The 21,761-nt window shown below is 46.6% G+C and overlaps 1 protein-coding gene and 1 pseudogene across 1 annotated transcript in view; both read left to right on the top strand.

Moving 5' to 3' along the window:
• ZNF618 (zinc finger protein 618) overlaps positions 1-21,761 on the top strand; it is a 226,180-nt gene that overhangs the window by 161,719 nt on the left and 42,700 nt on the right. Inside the window, exon 3 of the mRNA XM_006890719.1 lies at positions 3,597-3,856. Coding sequence (XP_006890781.1) covers positions 3,597-3,856 — 260 coding nt within the window. The remainder of the gene's footprint in view (positions 1-3,596; positions 3,857-21,761) is intronic.
• On the top strand, positions 5,218-8,593 carry LOC102846131 (annotated as a pseudogene).

Here is a 21,761-nt window from a genome sequence, read left to right as displayed (position 1 = left end):
CTGGCCTGATAATGGACATTTCCAAGAATGACATGAAGGTTGTGGGTTGGTAGGTGCCATTGAATCAGAAAAGGAACACTCAGCAGACTTTAGCCTATGGAACAGCCAGTGGATTTGAAACCATATGCCTTTGGGTTGGTAGCACAATTCCTTACCCACTACACCTCCCTGGCATGAGGGTGGTATATGGCAGTGGTTTGCAAACATATCAGCTATGGGACCATTTCTTCAGTGTAGATGGAATAGAGCCCATAGTCATCAAGGTGATTCTGACTCATGGCAGCCCTGCATTTGAGAGTAGAGCCGCGCACCGCTGAGTGCATGCACAATGCTGTAATCTTTTGGTAATAGATCACCAGAACTTCCTTTTAGGCACCTTGTTGTTGTTAAGTGGTGTCGAGTCAAGTATGACTCATAGCTACTCTATGAACAACAGATAGGAAGGAATCCTAACCTATCTTCTGCCAGTCTTAAAATCTCTGACAGAGTAGAGCCCATTGCTGCAGTCACTGGGTAAAATCCACCTGGTTGAGGGTCTTCCTCTCCGTCACTGTCTCCACCTTTCTAAGAATGCTGTCCTTCTCCAAAGAATAGCTTCTCCTGGCAACATGCCCATAGTATGTGAGATGAAACTTTATTATCTCTGCCTCCAAGGAGCACTCTGGCTGCATCTTCTCCAAGACATTTGTTTATTCTTTTGGAAATCCACAGAATTTTCAGAATCTTCTCCAACACAACTGTTCAAAGACATCAATTCTTCTGTAATCCTTATTCATTGTCAGGCTCTCAGCAGCATAGCAAGTAGTTGAGAAGACTGTGACCTGAATCAGGCACTCCTTAGTCCTCAAACTAACATCATTGCTCCTTGGTAATTCTAGATGGAGTATCTTAACACCAGCAAAAAAGAAGCAAGAGAATGCAGCACGTCTTTTGGGACTAACCGACCAGAGCCTATAGGAGCAGCAGAGGCACCTTAGATAGACTCATAGCACCAGCTTCTTGGTTAATAGGGAAAGACAAACTGCTTGTATGACCCAGATATTGGGTAGGAAAAGCACCAAATCTATACTGAGGGCAGAAAGCAAAGTGGTGCTTGTTGAAAAGACAGAGAAGGTAAGGGTTAGGAGCTCTGATCAGCACTGCTTTCCTCATCTGGCCTCAGAGTGTTCCTGAGCTATTAATGTGGAACCCTAGGGCCTTCAAGGAATCCACTTAGCAAAAGGCCAGGCCCTGTGGAATTCCCTGGGTCTCACTCTCAGGGAGCTGGGTGCATACAGTAAATGGACCACAGATAGCCTGCACTTGGTTTGAAAATACCCCTTCAGTGCCCGACTTTGGATTTTATGTTGAAGTGTGACTTGGGTTAAATATAAAATTCATAGCATATCTTGAGTAACTATTTTGTAGTTATCTATATATAAATCTATTTTACAGCGACACAAATAGAATAGATTATGGAGTGTCAGCATGTAGATAGATTCTGAGTGCTTTTTCACTAATATACCTAATGATTCATGCTGAGAATATCCAAGGGCTCCACTGTACATTTAAATGGATATAATTAAAATAATGAGCTCTATTTTAAAAAATGATATATGAAAAAATTTTTAAAAAAAATAGAAGTTAGGAGTAGCTGCACCACTAATTCAAAGTGATGTAAGTACCTCTGCAGTTCCATTGTTATTAGGGCACCTAACTGAACGCACAGCTTCCAGAAAAACATTGGGGCTTGTAAATCTAATGCACTGAAGGCGTGGGGAGGGGTGCTGCCTGTCCTCTGTGAGGAGAGACGTGGGACGCCGTGTTTAGAAAGGCCTGGTACTCTTTTTCCACTTCACAGTATTGCATCTTATTCCCACTTCAGCTCAAGCGCGGCCCTCCTCTTATGCTGTTGCTTGGTGGGGAGGAATCTCTTTCCTCTTGAAAGCCATAGCTGCCTCCTTGTAACTTCCCTGACCTGCCTGACATGGGTATATTCTTGGAGCTTCACATAACTTGCAGGTTTTTTCCTGCCAGTTGATGACCTTTCCGTCAAAGTGGGGGACCTGCTTCCCTTGATGGAGATGCAGTATGAGCTACCCTTCCTGAAGGCTTCAGCAGCCTGAAGGCCAGGGAGCTGACACCTCACTCCCCTTGGGCCAGGCACATGACTTGATTTCAGTGTTGGCACGCCTCATCTTCCCAGCCTTAGCGATGAGAATCCCTTCATCTTTCTGACTGAGGGAGCCCTGCGAGGGCACAGAGGAGAATGGTTCAGGAGTGAGTGGCTATGTGCCATGGCCTTGGCCTTGCCGCCTGTTTGTGTGGTGCTGGACATGCCACTGTTCTTCTCCAGGCCCCTGCCACCCTTCTTATGCTGGAAGTTCAGGAACAAATGTTCTGCCTGTTGTAGCACTGAGCTCGCTGCCTTGAGGGTGTTTCCTGGTGTTTGAAGAGCTCCTCGACTCCAGAGATGTTGGCTCCCGTACATCTCAAGGGAGCCTTTTTGGATTGTAGCTTCTCCATCTGTGAAACAGGAGCAGGGAAGGACTTGGAAGCGATCTCTAGCCCTTCTGCCAAAGAACAAACGGGAGAAGATAAGCACTAGCCACTTTGCATTCATCAAAACATTTAAACCCTTGCTGCTCAGAATGTGGTTTGACGACCAGCAGAATCAGCCTCACTGCTGGGGGTTTATTAGAAGTGCCAGATATGGGGGCCCCCTTGCCAGACCTACAGAACCATAATCTGCATTTTATCAGCATCCAAACTTGTGAGTGTGTGAGTGGCATTTGGGAGTACCAGCCAGAGATGCTCTTTGAGGTCTCTTGTGACTCCAGTTAAGATACACTCATTGCCATCATCTAGGAACTGATTTATAGCTGACACTCCAGCACCTTTTCAAAAGCCATAAATCGCCTGGGAAGAGATTGCCCTTCTTTCTGCCAGGAAGCAGCTGGTGGATTTGAACCGCTTTTTTAAAATTTTATTTACAGGGCAACTTCCTACTGACTAGGTTACCAGAGCTCCCTCTATAATCGTGATGAGTACAGATTAATAGTTGCAAGTGAGGCAGGTGGGCACATCTAGACCTCTTTGTTGAGTATTATCAAGTCCGAGACAACCTCACAGCAGACCCTCCAGTGGGATTTCCAGAGGCAGTAAACCACATGGGAGGAGATTGCCCATCCGTCTCCCTTGGAGCATCTGGTGGATTTGAACTGTGTGTCTTTGGGATTGCAGCACAATTTCTTACCAGTAGGCCACCAGAGCTCCCGAGACCTCTTTAGACCTCAGCTTTCCTGTCTGCAAAATGGGTGGACTTAAAGGTGTCTATCCCAATGATTCTTCAGCTGTGTCCTTTGTAGCCTCAGGGTTTTTTGGAAGAACCTCCGAGGCAGCCATGGGGACCTGTACAAGAGACTTGAGTGTGCTGGGGGGCCCACCTTTCTCTGTGTACACGCCTGGCATGTCTATGGGCCCCAAGGTATCAAGTGAAGTTTGTTTGCGGGATGGCTTTTTGGTGAAATGTTTTGCAGCTGCCTGAGCTGATGGGCTTCAGGTTGGTCTGGGGGAAGGTATGGGGTCCACACTGAGCAGACCCTCTTCTTTCCCAGGGAGCGCTTGAAGCGCAGCCAGAAGACCACCAAGGTGGAGGGTCCAGAGCCAGCTCCGGCAGAGGCTTCGCTGAGCACTGAACAGGGAACGATGACAGAGGTGAAGGTGAAGACAGAGCTGCCAGACGACTATATCCAGGAGGTGATCTGGCAGGGTGAGGCCAAGGAGGACAAGAAGGCAGTCAGCAAGGACGGGACCGGGGAAGTGCCTGCCGAGATCTGTGTGGTGATCGGCGGCGTCCGCAACCAGCAGACCCTTGGTGAGTGCCCATCTGTGAGGGCCCTGACGGGGACCAGGCTCAGAAAGTGAGGCCAGAGGCCTGGGAGAAAGGGGACCTGTGATCTCTGGCCCCTCTCTGGCTGAGAGATATTTCCAGGACATAACCTCTGCCCTTGGGTAAGAGTTGATTTCCCCAGTTTACTTTGCTTGTCTTGTTCTAGTTCTGGGAGCTGTTCTTTCTGCCCTTATGTAGAAAAGCATCCATTTATCGATACCCTGCTCAAGACCATGTCCTTGAACCTTCTGCACGCTCAGTAAATCTCAAACCTTAGTGCTCCCCTTCCATAGGTGGGTCTAGCTCAGCCAGCCTCTGCTTGATTGCCTCCAGTGACAGGGAGTTCTCCCCTTCTGTTGCTGGCTGACGAGGTAAAATATTCCCTCTCTAAAGAATGTCAAACATTCTTCTAGGTGGTATAGCACTGGTCTGTGCGTTGCTGTACAGAGGTAACTCTTGTGATGCTGAAGACTGTGACAGTGATATGCCAATTGTGGTAATGGGTACCCTTGGTGAACAGTGTTGGCTGGAGCTTCCCGACTAAATCAAGCCTGGAAGCAGGAGCGGCATCCACTTCCGAAATGGCTTGCCTCTGGAAACACTATGTACAAACAGCGCTCAGGCTGTTCATTCACAGGGTCGCTGTGAGTCATCTATGACTGGACGGCATCAAACAACAATAACAACAACAAAGCCACAGCTGCCCCCTTGTGTCCTTAATGCCTGTCTTCTTTGCTTCCTTGGCTTCAACGGTGGGTTCTGGGCACACCTCCCTACACAGGTCCTGTGTGGACCAGAAACTCAGGAATGGAATAAGGACAGACTGGTGCCTTTTCTGTCCCTTCTAGTTGGAGCTTGGCTCCAGAGAGCTCTGTGGAAACCAGGTTCTTAGAAATTCCTCCCCCCTCCACTTCGTCTCTCTCCAGCATAAGCCTGTGGAGACTCCTCGGGATTCCTGCAGTGCTGTTAGGCTCGTACATTCAGATGCCCCAAGGACCTAACAAAGCCAGTTGATTCTTGTCCCACGTGGTAGTTATATTCTATAAAGTCCCTTGAACACCAAATTAGTGAATTCTTCAACTGCAGCTGGGGATTTTTCACTGCTCTGTGCCTTGAGTATTTTTAGCAAATAGGTGAATTTGCAAATATGGAATCTATGAATAATGAGGATCAACTGTGTGCTCACTTAGCCTAAATAGGATTGCGTGAAGCAGGAGAGCCCACGGTGGGCAGCTGTTGAGCGGGGCACCATCGGGTGGGGGCTCTTGCCACCATCTCTCTAGAAGAGGCACGGACCCGAAGTGGAAAATGCAGTGTGAACTCTTGGCTGCCAACTCTGGCAGGTCATGCGGACTTTCTGCATCTGTCTAGCAAATTCTGCCTGTGGGCCAGTGTTATTCCGTGGCCCCAAGTTTGCAGATTGTGGCTGTGAGATGAAGCCTGTGTTCTTCAGCCTGCTAGTGACATCTCTGGCCATTGGTCCTTCCTCCACACAACCTGTGCCATCTGTTCTTAGATCCCTCTGTGTCCTGAAGTGTCTCCCTCCTCTCCTCCTGCCCTCCTCGTCCAGCTCTAGCTCACCTCCTCCTGATTTCTATGTGCCCCTGTCTTCGTGGCCCCCATCCTGTGTGTAATGCTCAGGACCTCGTGGGACAGCCCTGTTGTATGTAAACACCTGAGTTTGGACTCTGGTCCTGTTGCTTTTTCTTCCCAACAATTGAGAATTGCTCTTGTGTTCTTACCAGTAGTTCCTTCACTGGGTACCCCACTGTCACCCCATATCATTGCAGCATCCCATGGTCAGCTCTGTCACTTTCTCCGTGTCTCTCCGCTATCATCTGTTTTCCATGGTGACTGCCAGGGTGTCTTGGCTAAAACAGACCACTAAAGATATGTGTGCCTGCCTTTAGACCCTGGGGCTCCCCACTGTCTCTAGTGGTAAAGCAAGCTGCTTCCCATGTTATCAAGAGCCTCTATAACCTAAACTCAGCCTCACCTCGCACCCCATCACCTTTCTTGCATTCAGTCTTCCCAGTCACTCTGTTCCAGCCCACTTTGCTTTTCTGCAACACACCCTCCATCTCCAGTCCTTTGCTCATACACCTCCCTGAATGCCTTTGATCTTTCTGCATGCACTTCAAAGCCAATGCCAGTGTCACCTACTCCCAGAAGCCTTCCTTGCTCTCTTCTCGTTAGAAGTGATCTATTTCTACCAGTCCTTCTCATCTGATGCTGCCCGTGTCTGCAGTAGATTGGAGGGCTCTTGTCTGCACCTGTCTCTGCCAAGAGATTGTGAGCTTCTGGAAGCCCAGGACCTGCCTGATTGATTTTTCTCTTATGACCATCCACAAAGGGAGCGGAGCCCTGGTGCTCTAGCGGATAAGGAATTGTGCTTGTCAACCCAAAGGCAGGTGGTTCGAATCCATCAGTTACTCTGCAGGAGAAAAATGGGAAGTTTCCTCCCAAGCAGTTTACCACCTCTGAAACCAACTGGAATGTCTGCTATGAGGTGGGTTTGACTCACAGTAATGAGTTTGAGGGATTCCCCCCGTCTCCCATCCACGATTCCTGTCAAAGACAGATGGTGGTAGTTGTTATGTACCCTAGAGTAGGAACTAACTCATCACTGATTCTCCAGAAGGTTTTCAGAGGCAGTAAATCACAGGGGAGGAGGTTGCCCATTTTTCTCCTGAAGAGCCCCAGGTGGAGTCAAACCGTATACCTTTGTGTTGACAATGCAACTCCTAACCATTGGGCTACCATAGCTCCCTAGTGTTATTACTGCCAGATCAGGGCTGATTTCTATCACAATAACAAAAGATCTTAAAACCTTGGTGACTCAAAATCTTAAAGATTTTTTTATCTCTTCACAGTAGACGTTCTTTCTGGACTAGCTGGAGGTTCTCCTCTGCTCTGTTGTTATTATTGTTGTGTGCCGTTGAGTTGGAACCAACCCATATCTGACCCTCCAGTGGGTTTTGAGAGGCAGTAAATTGCATGCGTGGAGATTGCCCATCCTTCTCCTGCAGAGCAGCTGGAGGAAATGGGAAAGATCCAGTGGGGATCAGGAAAGACAGGGTAATGGTGAACATAGTTCAATTGTGATCGAGTTTATGAAACAGATTCTCACTATTTTCTCTGTGTAGTTTGGTGTCTATGAGATGTTTCCTCGAGTCTCAACCCTGTTGTCTCTTTGCCCCATGTTACATTTCCCTTTGTCCCACGTTATACTTCCTGTTGTCCCCTGGAAGCTTGGAAGGATCAGTGCCTGTGAGTCTGCTACTCGCTGCTCTTCACAGAAGTCTAGACAAAACAAAACAAAACAAACAAAAACAACCCAAAAGCAAGGATACGTTGGCACTAACAAGATAGATGAGGAAAATGTTGAAGTCTGTAACATTTCCAAGAAAGCTTCCCATAGCAGAGATGAACAAAGGAGAACACAAAACAAGATTTGTTAAATATTATATCTGGACAATAACTAAGGATAATAGAAGAAGGATCAGTATCTTTGGCTTGTGCTGGAGAAGAGTGTTGAATATACCATGGGGTGCTAGGAGGACAAACAGGTCTTCCCTAGAGAGGGTGAAACCAGACTACTCGTTGGAGGCTAGGATTTTGATGCTCTATCTCACATACTTTGGGCACGTGGCCAGGAGGGACCAGTCCTTGGAGCAGGACATCATGCTTGCAGGAGAGGAAGACCCCGGATGAGATGGATTGATGAAGAGACTGGAGAAAAGGGATTAGGTCTGTTGGAGACTGTAAGATTGGCTCAGGATAGGGCAGGGTACATATATAGGGCCACTGTGAGTCACAGACAACTTGATGGAACATCACAACAACAACATGAAGGTTGAATTAAGTACAGCAAATGTAGAGACAACACAGACACCAAATAGAACTGCTAAAAAGTTTAAAGACTCCAATTGGCAGGTTTGAAAATGCTACAGAAAAGACCACAAAGAGCTGAGTCCTTGAGTCCTGGGTTAGTGGCAGGTGCACCTGCTGTTGTGGAGTCTCTTCCTTTTGACAAGAAGAACAGACCAGCACTGCTCAGGTAACACAGGGCAGAGTGGGGGCCACAGAAGGAGGGAGGAGGACGCAGAGTTAGTTTCAGTAACACAGTGTCAGATGTGAGAGTTGCCAAATCTACTACCTCTAAGAGTTAGTTCAAGACCAGAGCATCAGATTCAGTGTGAAGAAGGACAAGATAATTATTTTGACCATTCGAGGAACGATAAGCTTAGATGAAAGAAAATATATTCAAGGGGAAGAGACTTAATATTTTTTATATTAAAGTTGCTGAAGAAGAACCTGAAACAGAGGCTTCACCTTTGAATCTGGGATCAGTTTGCGGAACAATTAGTGCAGTGAATCAACAGACTTTGCAGGACGGTTTTGAAGAGGTGAACCCATGGACTAAAGAGGGGCAGCTGTGGGAGTTGCCAGTTAACAGTGAAGCAGGTTTTGATGATGATGGTTTAGAATTTCATGAACATATATTTCTGAATAAATATTTGGAGCATTTTCCCCCAGAAAGACCAGTTTGCCACTTCATGGAGCTGGTGACTTGTGGCCTTTCCATAAACCCATATTTGAGTGTTAAACAGAAAAATAGAACACAGAGAGTGGTTTAAAAATGATTTCTGAGAACAAAAGGACATTCTAAAAGAAAGCAACATGCAGTTCAATTGCAACATACAGTTCAGTCGAGGATAATGGAAATAATCTCTTTCAGGCTATTGGAGAGAGCTATTATTAATAAAACAATTTTATAAGGAAAAACTATAAAGAATGGGAATGATTGTATGAAACAATGTGAATGAAGGATAGAGTGAAAGTCAATGTATACAAAGTTTTGTATGCAAACCAATATAAAAGAAAAGTTTAAAAAACAAAATGTGCCTTTGAGATTCCAGTGCAGCTTCTTAACCACTAGGCCACCAGAGCTCCCTACTTTGCTGTGGACCCAGGCTAGACACAGTCGTCATAGTGAATGTTGCCAGTCGGGTGACAGAGGGAAGGGGAGGTTCTGGAGGACTCACATGGCCCATTAGCCACAGCAGCCATGACAGGGCCGTGTTAATCCACTCTCAGCCACTACTATAACTAGTCCCTTGGCCCCACCCAGTCTCAAAGAGGTCAGGAAATACCATCATCTTGTGTGACAGAAAGGGGTGAGGCAGAAGCATTTTCAAAAAGAAAACTAATGACTTCTCCCAGTGCTGAATGAGAGAACACGTCTTCAGAGGCCTGTGCCTGACCTGCCTCCTTCGGGATCTGCTCCCTGAGGCGTTAGGCTGTGTTTAACCGCGAGTGAACGTGTTAGTTAGTTAATTCAGAGGAGACGTGCCCCTGCTCTCTTTGGTGTATGTGTTTTAAGGCTCGTTGAAGCCAGGAGCTCTTTATGCTCTTCACCAAGAGAGAGATGCCAGGGAAGAGGAGTTGAATCTGAATGTTGGGACAGAGCCAGCTGTCTGGCTTGGATGGGGAAAGCCTTAAAAAGACAGGCCAGGGAAATGCTGGGAGTCCTTCCTGGGCCAGCTGCCTGTGCATTGAGCACCCCAGAGCTCTCGAGCCTCGAGCCAACCACTGAGGCTGGCTGCTGATACGGTTTCTGCTCTGCAGTGGAATCCTTGATGTGCTATGCCTGAGTGTCCTCTCCTGCGATCTGAGTCCTCATCCCTGTTCAGCCCTCTTCCTCTCCGCTGTGGAGATTTAAAGGGTCCGTGGAAAAGAGCATTGTGTGAGGAAAGATGGCTCTGTGTCCTTGGGCTGGGAGTGAATCCATGCTCTACGACTTCAGAGCTGTAGTACTTTGGGCATGTTTCTTGATTTCTATCTCAGCTGCCAAAATTGCAAATTTGTGGAGTTATATGAAGATTCAGTAAAATACTGTATATATAGTGTTCAACTTTGTACTTAAACTGGTAGCCATTATTAGCAGAAAGAAGATCTCACATGCTGTGGGCTTGCTATCAGGTGGGTTTTTTGAAAAATACATTGTACTAAGAAAGATTGATGATTATAGAAAGGGAGACCCTCAGTGAGATAGATTGTCATCACAGCTGTAACACTGAGCTTGAACATGTCACGTCGTGAGGATGGGGTAGGTTAGGACAAACTTCGTATCTGTTGTTGAGGCTTGCTGTGAGAACAACCATGAGGTCGTTGTTAGGTGTCATTGAGTCGAAAATGACTCTATGAACAACACATCTGTATCCTGTCCTATCCTGTGTCATCCTCACACATCCTGACACACTAGAGTCCATTGCAGCAGTCACCGTGTCAGTCCACCTGGTCAAGGCTCTTTCTCTCCTTTGCCAACCATCCACCCTTCCCACTATCATTTCCCTCTCTAAGGAATAGCCCCTCCTAGCAATGTGCCCAAAATAATGTGAAGTGAAGAACATTCTGGCTCCCCCTTCTCCAAGACATACCTATTTGTTCTTTTGGCCATCCATGGGATGCTCAGTGCTCTTCTCCAACACCACATTTCAAAGGCATCTTTATACCTCTCCAGAGTACTGAGAAGCAACAATGTCAGTCTAGAGACTAAGGTGCATCTAAACCAGGCCATGGTCTTTGCAATTACTTGCTATGCATCAGAGAGCTGGACAGTGACTAAGGAGGACAGAAGTAGAATTGATGCCTTCAAGTTGTGGTAATAGAGAAGAGTCTTGAATATACCATGGACTGCCATGAAAACTAATAGATTTGTCTTGGAGAGGGTGAAGCTAAGTTTCTCCTTAAAGGCTACGATTTTGAAGCTCCATTTCACATACTTTGTGTATGTGACCAGGAGGAAATGGTCCTTAGAAAAGGATATCATGTTTGGAAGGGTGGAGGGACAGCTCAGAAGAGGAAGATCCCAGATGAGATGGATTGATACAGTAAGTGGGGCAATGGGGATTGGTGTGTCGGAGTGAGTGAGACTGGTTCAGAATAGGACAGGCATCAGAGCTCCTGGACGTAGGGTCGAGGGCAACTAGACAGCACATAGTAACAACAACAACATCCTTATTCATTATCCAGCTCTCAGATGCATAGCAAGTGATTGGAAAGACCATTTCCTCAGTCAGACACACCTTAGTCTTCAAACTGACATCATTACTCCTCAGTAATTTGGAGAGGACCCTAACTGCAGATTTTCCCAGTGCACTGTGTTTAACATTCATAGTGATAGTACTGATCCAAGGGGAAAACTCATTAGGAAGCCCTGGTGGCATAGTGGGAAAGGAGTTATGCTGCCAACCATAAAGCAGCTGTTCCTTGGAGAAAGATGGGCAGGAGTGGTAAGATGGGATGAGGAGGCGGTACCAGAAGACTTAAATTCTAACTGGGCCTCAGCTTTTGCCTCTCAGAACAGGACAGGGGTACCTCCCCCGGAGATCGTTCTCGTCCTTGTATGCAGGCTCCTCTGGAATATCTTGTGAAACTTCTGAGTGAATTGCCTTCACTGATCTTGTGGGAAAGATGTCAAAGCCACAGTGAATTTGCTGCCTTTTGGAATTCCTCCAGAGCAGGACCATAGCGTCCCCTGCTGTTCATGGCCGTCATCTCACTCAGGATCAGACAGGCTCCTACCTTCAGGGTGTGGTCTCTGCCTCGAGTCAAGCTCAGAGGGAACTGGCTCCAGCATCAGGAAATAAAGGCTTTTATGTACATAATTTTTTTTTTTTTTCAGAAAAAATAGTGGCACTGTTTAAACTCGTGTGGATCATAACAAACTATGAGTAGCATTGAGAAGAGTGGGAATTCCAGAACACTTACATTCTGCTTATATAAAATCTATACCTAAACCAAGGAGCTGTTATCTGAACAGAGCAAGGGAATACTGCATGGTTTAAAATAAAAAAAGGTTTGTGTCAGGGCTGTATCTTTTCTTCATAGCTATTCAGTCTGTGTACTGAGCAAGTGACTTGTGAAGCCCAACTCTTTGAGGCAGATTGTGGCATCAAGATTGGATGAAGACTCAACAACCTGCATTATGCAAATAATACAGCCACCTTGCTTACTGCAAATGAGGAACACTTGAGGCACTTGTTGGAGAATATCGTGGACTTCAGTCCTCAATATGGATTATATCTCAGCATCAAGGAAACAAAATCATTGACCATTGGACCAATAGGCAACATCACAAGAGATGGAAAAGAGATTGAAATTGTCAATGATTTCATCTTTCTTGGATCCACAATCCAGTAGTCAGAAGATCAGGAGACAGATTGCATTGGTAAAGTCTGCTGTCAGAGATCTCTCCCCAGTGTTAAAGAGCAGTGATGCCAGTTTAAAAACTAAGGTGTGCCTGATACAAGCTGTGGTTCAGGACAGGGTGCAGATCTGTTCATAGGATTGCTACTTAATTCAGTGGCACCTGTCAACAACAACAATATCCAGATAGGGAGCTCCGCTAACCTGAAGGTGGTATGTCTTTGGTGGTTTGAATCTACCAGTCTCTACAGGAGAAAGATGGGCAGTTGTGTTCCTTCCACTGTCCTTCTCCCACCCTGGTGCTACTTACAGCTTGGGAAACCCCATGAAGGGTCAGCATTGGCGCCGAGTCAATTCCACCTCGATGTTAATGAATGTGAGTAACTCTGATTGGGTAGTGAGTTTGAGCTACTAACAAAAGGTCAGCTGTTCAACTCTCCCAGCTCCTCTGTGGGATAAAGATATCCTGCTAAGGTTTACAGCCTCAGAAATCCAAGGGAGGGTTAGAGGGTTGCAGTGAGTCAGAATTGACTTGAGGACAATGAGTTTCAAGCCTGGAATTTTGTTATTTTTTTTTTTAAATTGTGATTTTAACATGTTTACAGAAAAGTTGGATTTTCATTCATTCATTGTTGTGCATTTTCCTCCACCCCACAGTTCACATTTTTAAAGAAAATACTCATTCATAATTTCCCCCCCTTCTCCCAGTCCACTTTGCTATGCACCTCGTATTATGGACTGTTGTTATTAAAAAAAATGCCTAATATATTCCTCTTAAACAATTACTCATCTGTTTCAATGCAGTGTTCATTATTTATCCCCTTTTCTTAGTTTTCTCCTACCCCCCATTTCAGTCCTGTTTTATAACAGCGGTGTTATACAGTATTTGTCCTTTTGTGACTGAGAGATTTAACTGAGCATAATGGCCTCCAGGGTCACAAGACTGGATTCTGGTGGCACAGTGGTTAAGTGCTCGGTTGCTAACTGAAAGGTCAGTCTGTGAGGTGAACCTACCAGCTGCTGATATCAGAAGGATGCTGCAGTCGGTTTCCATAAAGATGAAAGCTGTGGAAACCTGTGGGGCAGTTCTGGCTTGTAGGGGGCGCTCTGAGTGGGAATCAACTTGATGGCAGTGGATGTTGGTCTCAAGATGGCAAGTAGAGGGATTTTACCTTGTGGACCAAACTAAAGCAGTTTCCTCTTGCTCTTAAGATAGTTGAGAATTCTAATAGGTATTGTGGTGATGGATATTTGAGGTCTGCTGTGGGAAAACAGAGACCGACGAAGAGAAAGAATTGTCCAGGGTCATAAAGGTAGGTTGGTGAGGTTTCTTTCCACTGGATGAAGAGCCTTCTCTGCCTCATAATGATTCCTTCTCCCCTCTCACAGAGGGCACGTACTCCCCAGGCTATGACTGGGGAAGTATTGCTGGTTAGAGCCAGCTCTTAACATGAACTCATGCCAATGCCCGTCCTGTGCCCTGGTGGCTTGTGTTGGGGAGTTAGCATTGATCCTGAGGCACTTGGCAGGCCAGGGGGGGTTCTACTGAGCCAAAGCCTCTCCAAAAGGCTTTGCTACCCGGCACACTCAGGGCTCAGAGACAGATTCTGTTGTGGACTAGAATAGCGTCCCTGTTCAGCCTGCAGTGTTGTTCTTCCAGGGAGCCTCCCATTTGCCTTTCCTCTGAGCTCCATGCCCCTTCCTTCACCCCTCCTAGTCCTCTGTGGCCCTTTAATAGCCATCAGACAAACAGTGTTCCCAGTGACACACATGTTATTCGAGGCACTTCCCGTGGAGGAGCCAGGGTCATGGGCACGTGATGGCATTTGGCAGCTTCTTGGCTCGGAGAGTCAGAGGGGGCATCAGTTCCCAGGAGGCTGGCTGCCAAGCTTGCAGTGCTTGTCACTACTTTCTTGCTGCCCAGAAACTCCTTGTGCTGAGAAGGGTGTCGCTGGCTCTTAGAAACAGTTCACTCACTCAAACCCATTGCTACCAAGTCAGAACAGACTTACAGCTGATAGTTCAGGTTTTCAGAGGCTGTAAATCACATGAGAAGACAGTGCTCATCTTTCTCCATGGAGCCCCTGGTGAATGTGGGCAGTCACGGAGACACCACCTTTGGCAGGTGCACGACCATATGCACGAGGCTGCCCAAGTTCCCTGTGTCCACAGCAAGCGTCACTAATTGATCACTCTGTACTCTCCCAAAGCTGCAGCCTCAGAATCCTGCTTAACACCGTGTACTACCAAGAACTCCTTGCCATTCATTTAGAATTGGAGACTGAAGTAGAGAGCTTCTTGGCATTCCTGCCTTAGATGGTGAAGGTAGGCAGGCCGAGTTCATAAGAATTAGGACGCCCAGCCCACTGACCGTTTTCTGCTTCCACGAGATGAGGCTATCTGTGTTCCCATCGTAGTAGTCAAAATACACTCCGACATGTGGGTGCCTCTTCAGCTCGGTGTACAGTCCTCTGAGACACTTGGCCCTGAATCGCTGGAACGTTATAGATGAGAGAGCTCAAGGAGAGAGCTGCAGGTGCCGGGAGCCCACAGTGGTTCTGGGCTCCCTTCGTGGTGCTACCAGAGCTGGAGGACAGAGCATGTGACAGCCTCAGCTGGCTCCTCCTCACATGGGTTTCGGACCAGTCAGTCTGTGTCCAGAGAAAACACACACTCACACTCTTCCACAGCCCCCCCACCCCCGTTTTCCCCTCTCTCTCCTGTCTTCTATCTCTCTTCTTCAACCATTTTCCCCTTTCTCCCCACCCCTTTCTGGAGGAGCCCTGGGGAAGAGCTAGGAACTCTATCTTGAGGGAAAGGAGACTATATGAAAGTGGAAAAGAATCTGATACATTCCAGGTGACCTTAACCAATGCAGGGAAGTAACCAGGAGATAATTTCAATCCAGTCAAAAGGAATGACTTCCTCATCCTGGAGAAGGGTGAGCAGAAAGGACCACTTTATAGAATGTAGGGGGCAGAATCCAGGATCAGGTGAGAGTCCCTGAGGAAGTTTCTAGGCTGTGTACTCTGAGAGTCCAGGACCGTGGGTGGATTCCCCACGCAGAAACATACACACACACCCCCAGGAGGGCTCCATCCAGCGAGGACTCCGGGAGGCAGAGGCTCAGCTGCAGCTCTGGAAGGAGCAACACAGGAGCGTGACAGAGCACTTCAGACCCAGCCACGTGGGTTTCAGCTTGTGACAGATCAGGGCGGTGAAGATGCCAGACCCTACTTGATGTTGCCAGCTGGTAGTTAGTTTCCTGTTTCAATAGGTTGTTGGCAGGGCCTTACGCCTGGGCCTGCCAGGACCAACACTCAGCTCTTTGCTGCAGCCACTTGGCGTGGAGGAGACCTGGCCACCCTTCGAGGCACATCCCATCTCTGCTGCTGACTCTTCAGCTGGTGCCAGGAGACCCAGGATTTGCCTCACTAAAGGAACTTGAACAAGCCCCTTAGCTTCTTCAAGCCACTGTGTCTTGAATGATCAGTGGGTGTAACAAAACATTAGCTGTGAAAATGCTTTCTAAAGGTGACAAAGAATGCAAAACCAATAGGGATGGTAGTGGATACAGCTTTAGAACATTGAAGCTTTAGGATATTAACATCTTGGTCTATTTGAACCTAAACAAATGCCCAGGGCTTCAAACTTAGTATTCAGTACCTTCTAAAATTTTCAAAAGCTGTTTGTTCTTTCTCACATTTTTTAGTTGGCATCTAAAATTTTTATCCGAAGATACAAGTAATTGCAAAGGATATTTCTGGGGTATTGTTTTTTTCTAAGATGGCATTTAAATAGAAAATTGTGACTCACTCTTTAAATGTATATCTGGTAGAATCCAAGCACCTTTGCAATTTGAGATCCACCTTCATCCATTTAAAAACTGAAAGAGCTATTTTTTAAGTTAGAAATTTTATGTTTTTCTTCTTCTCCTTGAACTCTTATTTCCAGTCCACTTCCCCCACAGAATTTTATCCTAATGTAATGTATTTTTTTATGCCTGGAAGTCTTTTATTGATCACTGTTTCACACTCATCTGCTACAACAAGGTGTGCATAAATGAAAATAGAAATTTACTGCTGTTATAAAGCTCTGCATTTTTTTAAAGACCCTCCTTTTTTTCTGGATTTAATCATTATTAGTATATAATTAAAACAAATTTATAGAAATAGTCAATGTAAAAGTAAAAAAAAAAAACCCACGTGAAAATGCTCCTCTTTATCAAACGGATAAAGCTCCCTCCCCACCCCCACAGCCCCAGTTGGTTCATGTATCTGTGAACAGAACCCAACTGGCATAATGGTTAAGCACTCAGTCAGTAACTGAAAGGTCAACAGTTCAAACACACCAGCTACTCTGTAGCAAAAAGATTGTTTGGGTTTATATATGATCAAGTTGAAACCCATCAGCAGGTGTTCAGAGGCAGTAAATCACATGGGAGATTTCCCATCCTTCTCCCACAGAGCAGCTGGTGGATTTGAACCATTGTGCTTCAGATTTGTAGTGCAGCTTCTTACCACTTGGCCACCAGAGCTCTTAGAAGCCCTGAGGCCCATTCTTCTCTGTCTTGTAAAGTCACTGGGAATCTCAGATGGGGAATATGGTTAATGCTTTACTGCAACTGAATGATTTTAATTCACCCAGAAACACTTTGAATAGAAGGCCTAGTGATCTACTTCCGAAAAATCCGCCTTTAGACACTATATGGAGGGAGGTTCAACTCTGACTTACATGTCAGCATCAACTCAGGGGCAACTGGGCTTTTTATTAATAGCTCCATTGAGACAGGACTCAGCATTAATTTAATTCCTGCCTTTTCCTTTTCGTAGGTGCTGCGCTTAGAAACCTTGATCACATAATAAGGAGCTGGAGTGGCAGGAGTTTTGTTTTAGTGGTGTCACTCAATTCTTTGAACTCCTTCCAAGTTGTCTGCCAAGAACCACACGGGGGTCTATCATCAGACATTATTTTTAATGGTCTCTTCACTGACAGCTCCATTAGATCCTTTCTCAATTTGGTTGAAAGCAAAGAATGGGAAATCACTTCGATTCACAAAAGGAGTTGGTCTCTGGCATTCGACTCACTTCTTAGTTTGACACCAGTATTCTAAGTCGGCCTTGTTAGGAATTGAGAGGTTTTCCTTCCAGGGGGCACCATGGTGAGATTAGGGGGGTTCAAAGACACACCTTTGCCTGGTAATGTGGGTAAGAGAAGAGGTGAAGAGTGCAAGAGTAACAGGAGCCTCCCTACCTGGTCATTGATTTTAAGAAAGAATTCGTTTGAGTGTTTGTTGGTAATTAGGAAATTGATGGTCTTAAAACTCCTGCTCTTGTGTGTGGTGGACAATCTTTGTGTATCTTGGGGAAGAGGGTTGTACTTCTTTTTGAAGACCTTCATCAAGGGGACCTGAAGTCCGAGTCTAAGCCCCAAAGAGCTTTGGTGAACACTTGTCCATATCTCTGTTTCCCAAGTCACCCAGTTTTCTCTGTTGAGTCTCAGAGCCCAGAACCCAGAGCACTGGGGGTCCTAAGTGTGTGATCTGTGAACCACAGCTGCTTGAAAGTTGTTGTTGTTGTTATTGTTATGTGCCGTCAAGTCCTTTGCGACTCATAGCGACACTGTACAAGAGCCCTAAATGCCGTTCTATCCTGTGCCAACCTCGCTGTCTCAAACACATTCATTCCCACCACTGCACTCACAGAATCGATCCATCTCATCAAGGGTCTTCCTCTCCTACGCCATCCCTCCACTCTCCCAAACATGATGTCCCTCTCCAAGGACCATTCCCTCCTTGCAACATGCCCAAAGTATGTCAGATGAAGCTTCAGAATCCTTGACTCCAGGGAACATTCGGGCTTCACCCTCTCCAGGACATACCTGTTTGTTCTCCCAGCAGTCCGTGGTATATTCAACACTCTTCTCCAGCACCACAACTCAAAGGCATCAACTCTCTTTTTATCATCCCTATTCACTGTCCAACTCTCCGATGCATAGCACGTAATTACAAAGACTATAGCCTGGATCAGGCGCACCTTAGTCTCCAAACTGACATCATTGCACTTCGGTACCTTTGAGAGGTCCCTCACAGCTGACTTTCCCAATGCAATTCGTCTCGTGATTTCCTGGCTGCTGTTATCAAGAGTGTTGACTGTGGAGCCAAGTAAACTAAAACTGTTAAAAAGTAAGTGTGCTAAATACAGAATTGCCTGGTGTAGTCTGTCTCACCTTTGTGTTTTTTTCCTCTCATTCACCTACTTTGGGACTTGTACTGTTGCATTTTGTTTATTCTGAAAGGTGTATGGATTTCCCTGGTGCTGCTATTGTTACTGGGTGCTTCCAAGTCCATTTCACCTCAGGCACTATAGCAACTCAAAGTGACCCCGTGTGAATTACCCCATCCAGTTTTCTAAGCTGTCAGTTTTACAGGAGTAGATCAGATCACCTGGTCTTTCTCCTTAGAAGTCTTTGGTTGAGGCGAGCTCTGGTGGCCTAGTGGCAGGAGGGTGTACTGCAATCCCAGAGGTGCTTGGTTCAAATCCACCAGATGCTCTGCTGGAGGAGGAGCAATCTCCTCCTGTACCAGTCAGATCTGATTTGACGGTACACACACAGAGACACACACACACACAAAATAATAAAATGAAAAAAAAAATAAAAAAAAGAAGAAGTCTCTGGTTGAATTCAAACCACCAGCCTTGTGGTTAGCAGCCATGTACTTAGTTAACTGTTGTGGCACCATGGCCTCTGACCTGGAGTAGCATCCTCAGTTCACTGTTGTCAAGTCAGTTTCTCCTCAACAGTGACCCTCCATCAGAGATCCAAGGCTGTAGATCATCATGGGAGGAGGCTGCCCATCTTACTCCTGAGGAGGTGCTGGGATTTGAACCATAGTGGGTGTCCAGCTTTGGGGTTGCAGCACAGTTCCCTATAGACGTGGGCACCAGAGCTCCTCTGGCATAGCTGGGGGCTAAATAATCAAGAGTTCAGAGTGGTTACTCCACAGTTTCAAGTGACTGACCCTTTCAGCTAGGTCTTCTCTCCTCTGTGGCCCTGGGAGCTAGACTCACCTATCCTCAGCTGGTCAGCCTGGCGTTCTGCCAGGTGCTTCTGGAAAATGCCTGATAGGCGCTGTTAATTATGGTCAATCCTCTGATTTGTAGGGAGGCCGCTATGGATTCTTGTTGCATCACTAAGTGATTGTGGGAAAGAAGGTTCAGCTCTCGAGGGTCTCTTCACAGGGGGCTCGTGTCCTGTGATACTACCCAGACGTGGTAAGGGCCTCTGCTGTCCACGGGGAACCCTCAGCCAAAGGCGGGGACACAGCCTTGGCAACCAGGAAGTGACCTGGCGACTTGGATGGGTCTGGATTCCCAAAGGCCAGCTTTGTGCCCATTTCTCACCAGCCAGCCTTCAACTTGTCCCAGGACTAGATAACTTCATCTCTGGAGTTTTGAACTCATTGTTGAAATGGGGTGAAGTTGCCCCAACGTCACTGCTTCTTTTGGGAAAATAAAAGACAAAAATGAGACCTTGGTGATACTTGAAAAATGTCAAGAATGGCTAGTGCCAAAAGAACAACTAACAGGTGCATCTTGGGAAATGTGCAATTGGAGTGCCCCTTGGCGGCGAGGATGGCAAAGCTTCGTCTCTTCTCCTTTGGCCATGTTGCTACGAGAAGCTGTTCCTTGGAAAAGGGATAGTGTGCTTGGAAACGTGGAGGGTCAGCAAAAGAGCGGAAGACCCCCAATGACATGATTAACATGATAACTTCAGTAATGGGCTCTGGTGTTTCAGAGATGACGAGGGTAGCTCAGGATATGATAGGATTCAGATCTGTTCGTAGGATCACTGAGTCGTACTCGACTCGATGGCACCTAGCAACAGGAGTGTGTGCCACTTAAGTGTGTGGGCTTTGAAGTGAAGGAGATCAGAGCCAACTCCAGCCTGGTTGGTCATTGTCCAGTCCTCGGTTCTCTCATATGTAAAGTAGGGATAATGATAACATTTGTCTCCTGGAATTATGAGCATTAATGAGTTTAAGACATTATCTCCTAGACCCTAAATCAGATGGATTGACACAGTGACTGCTGCAATGAACTTGAGTGTGTTAGAAATCATGAGGATGGCACAGAGTTCAGATCTGTTGTTCAGAAGGTCACTACAGGTCATATTTGACTCAGTGGCACCAAACAACAACAGCTCTGAGGTGAGGTAAGTGCACATACTTGTCTGTGGTTCCTCACCTGTACAGGGGTCAGAGGTCCTCACAAGCAGAGATGTCATAGGACACCTGGCATTTACTTGTTGATTTAGTTAGTAATAGTGATGGTGTTTGGAAATCTTTCCATTTAGGGCATTTTGACAGTGCTTTCTGTGGGCTACAGCTCTGAAACAATGCAAGAGGACACGACCCAGCCCCATGGGCAAGTTCATTTGGAAAGCCTTGGACTGAAGAACTGACCATCTTCCTGCCGGACTTGTCAGAGCCTTTGGCTCTCACATTTATTGTGCTTCTCTGGGACGAGGTCAAGTTGTGAGGATACCTTGTTTGACCACAGGCCTCTTTTCTCCAGGAGGCACTGGGGAACTTGAGTCCCCAAAAAGCAAACTGGGAAATGCACAGCTTTCACTGATTGAGTGACTGCCATGTACCAGCACTGGGCTAACTGCCTTCAGTATTACCTCTTCTAATTCTCCTCACCACCCTGAAGAAGACATTGTTGCTGTTTCTGTTTTACAGAGGAGATGCCTGTGGGTGCCAGTGACTTGGCTCCCCTGGCTAATATGTGGGTTTGAACCCTGGTTTTCTCATACTGCTGTACCCCGCTCTTGCCTCTGCATGTCCAGTCTTCCAACTTTTTGCTTTTCTGGCCCTCCCACCTAGGGAGCCTGAGTCCAGGGTCTTGGAGTGAGTGAGGGACAGGCAAGACTGTGAAGTCAGGTATTTGTTCCATCAATATAGAGTGCTTCATCTCCAAGACTTGCTGTGCCAGGGAAGGGGACCCAGTCTACATTTTCCTGCTCCAGGCATTGGGGTAGTCTCTCCCTTTGTATGTATGGAGGGAGCACTGTGAACAAGGCTGCCCCTGCCCCCTAGATCTGGACAGGGGCTTGGGGAGGAGCCCATAAAGCCAGTAGCAGGACGTAGCTCAAATTTTAATGAGTATTGACCAAGTGAGTCAGTTGTGGGCCACTCATTATAGCCTGTAAGCCCTGTCCATCAGCCAGCAGTTATTGTCCCATTTGAGTGCATTAAGTCCGGTTGGAAAAACCAAGACCCAAAACTTGAAAGAGACAGAGCTGAGTCCATGAAGACCTCGCCTTGAAGTGTGTCTAGTGTGGAAAAGTCTTTGTCTTGATGGATTTCTGTCACCCTCTAAGGACTCTGACCGTGCCAGCCCCTGCCCCTCTGATACTCAGCCCCTCTTACCCCTGGCACGTCACATCATTCTTTCTCCTATTCTTTCCCCCTATATTATCAGCCTCTGGCTACAGCTGGTTCAGGGTCCTGCCTCTCTGCTTTGCTGTCACAGCACCACCACTGTGCATTGTGTCCTCACTTGGTGACATGTTAGCTTCCCATTAGATGGTGGCAGAAACACGTCTTGCTCATTGTTGAGGCTCCCCTGGCTGGCACATTGAAGATGCGCCATAAATTCTTGGCTGGCTGAAG

The sequence above is a fragment of the Elephantulus edwardii genome, unplaced genomic scaffold (genome assembly GCF_000299155.1).
Source record: "Elephantulus edwardii isolate Elephantulus edwardi_28Jun2011 unplaced genomic scaffold, EleEdw1.0 scaffold00092, whole genome shotgun sequence".
Taxonomy (NCBI): Eukaryota; Metazoa; Chordata; class Mammalia; order Macroscelidea; family Macroscelididae; genus Elephantulus; species Elephantulus edwardii.
This window is presented reverse-complemented; position numbering and strand designations above follow the sequence as displayed.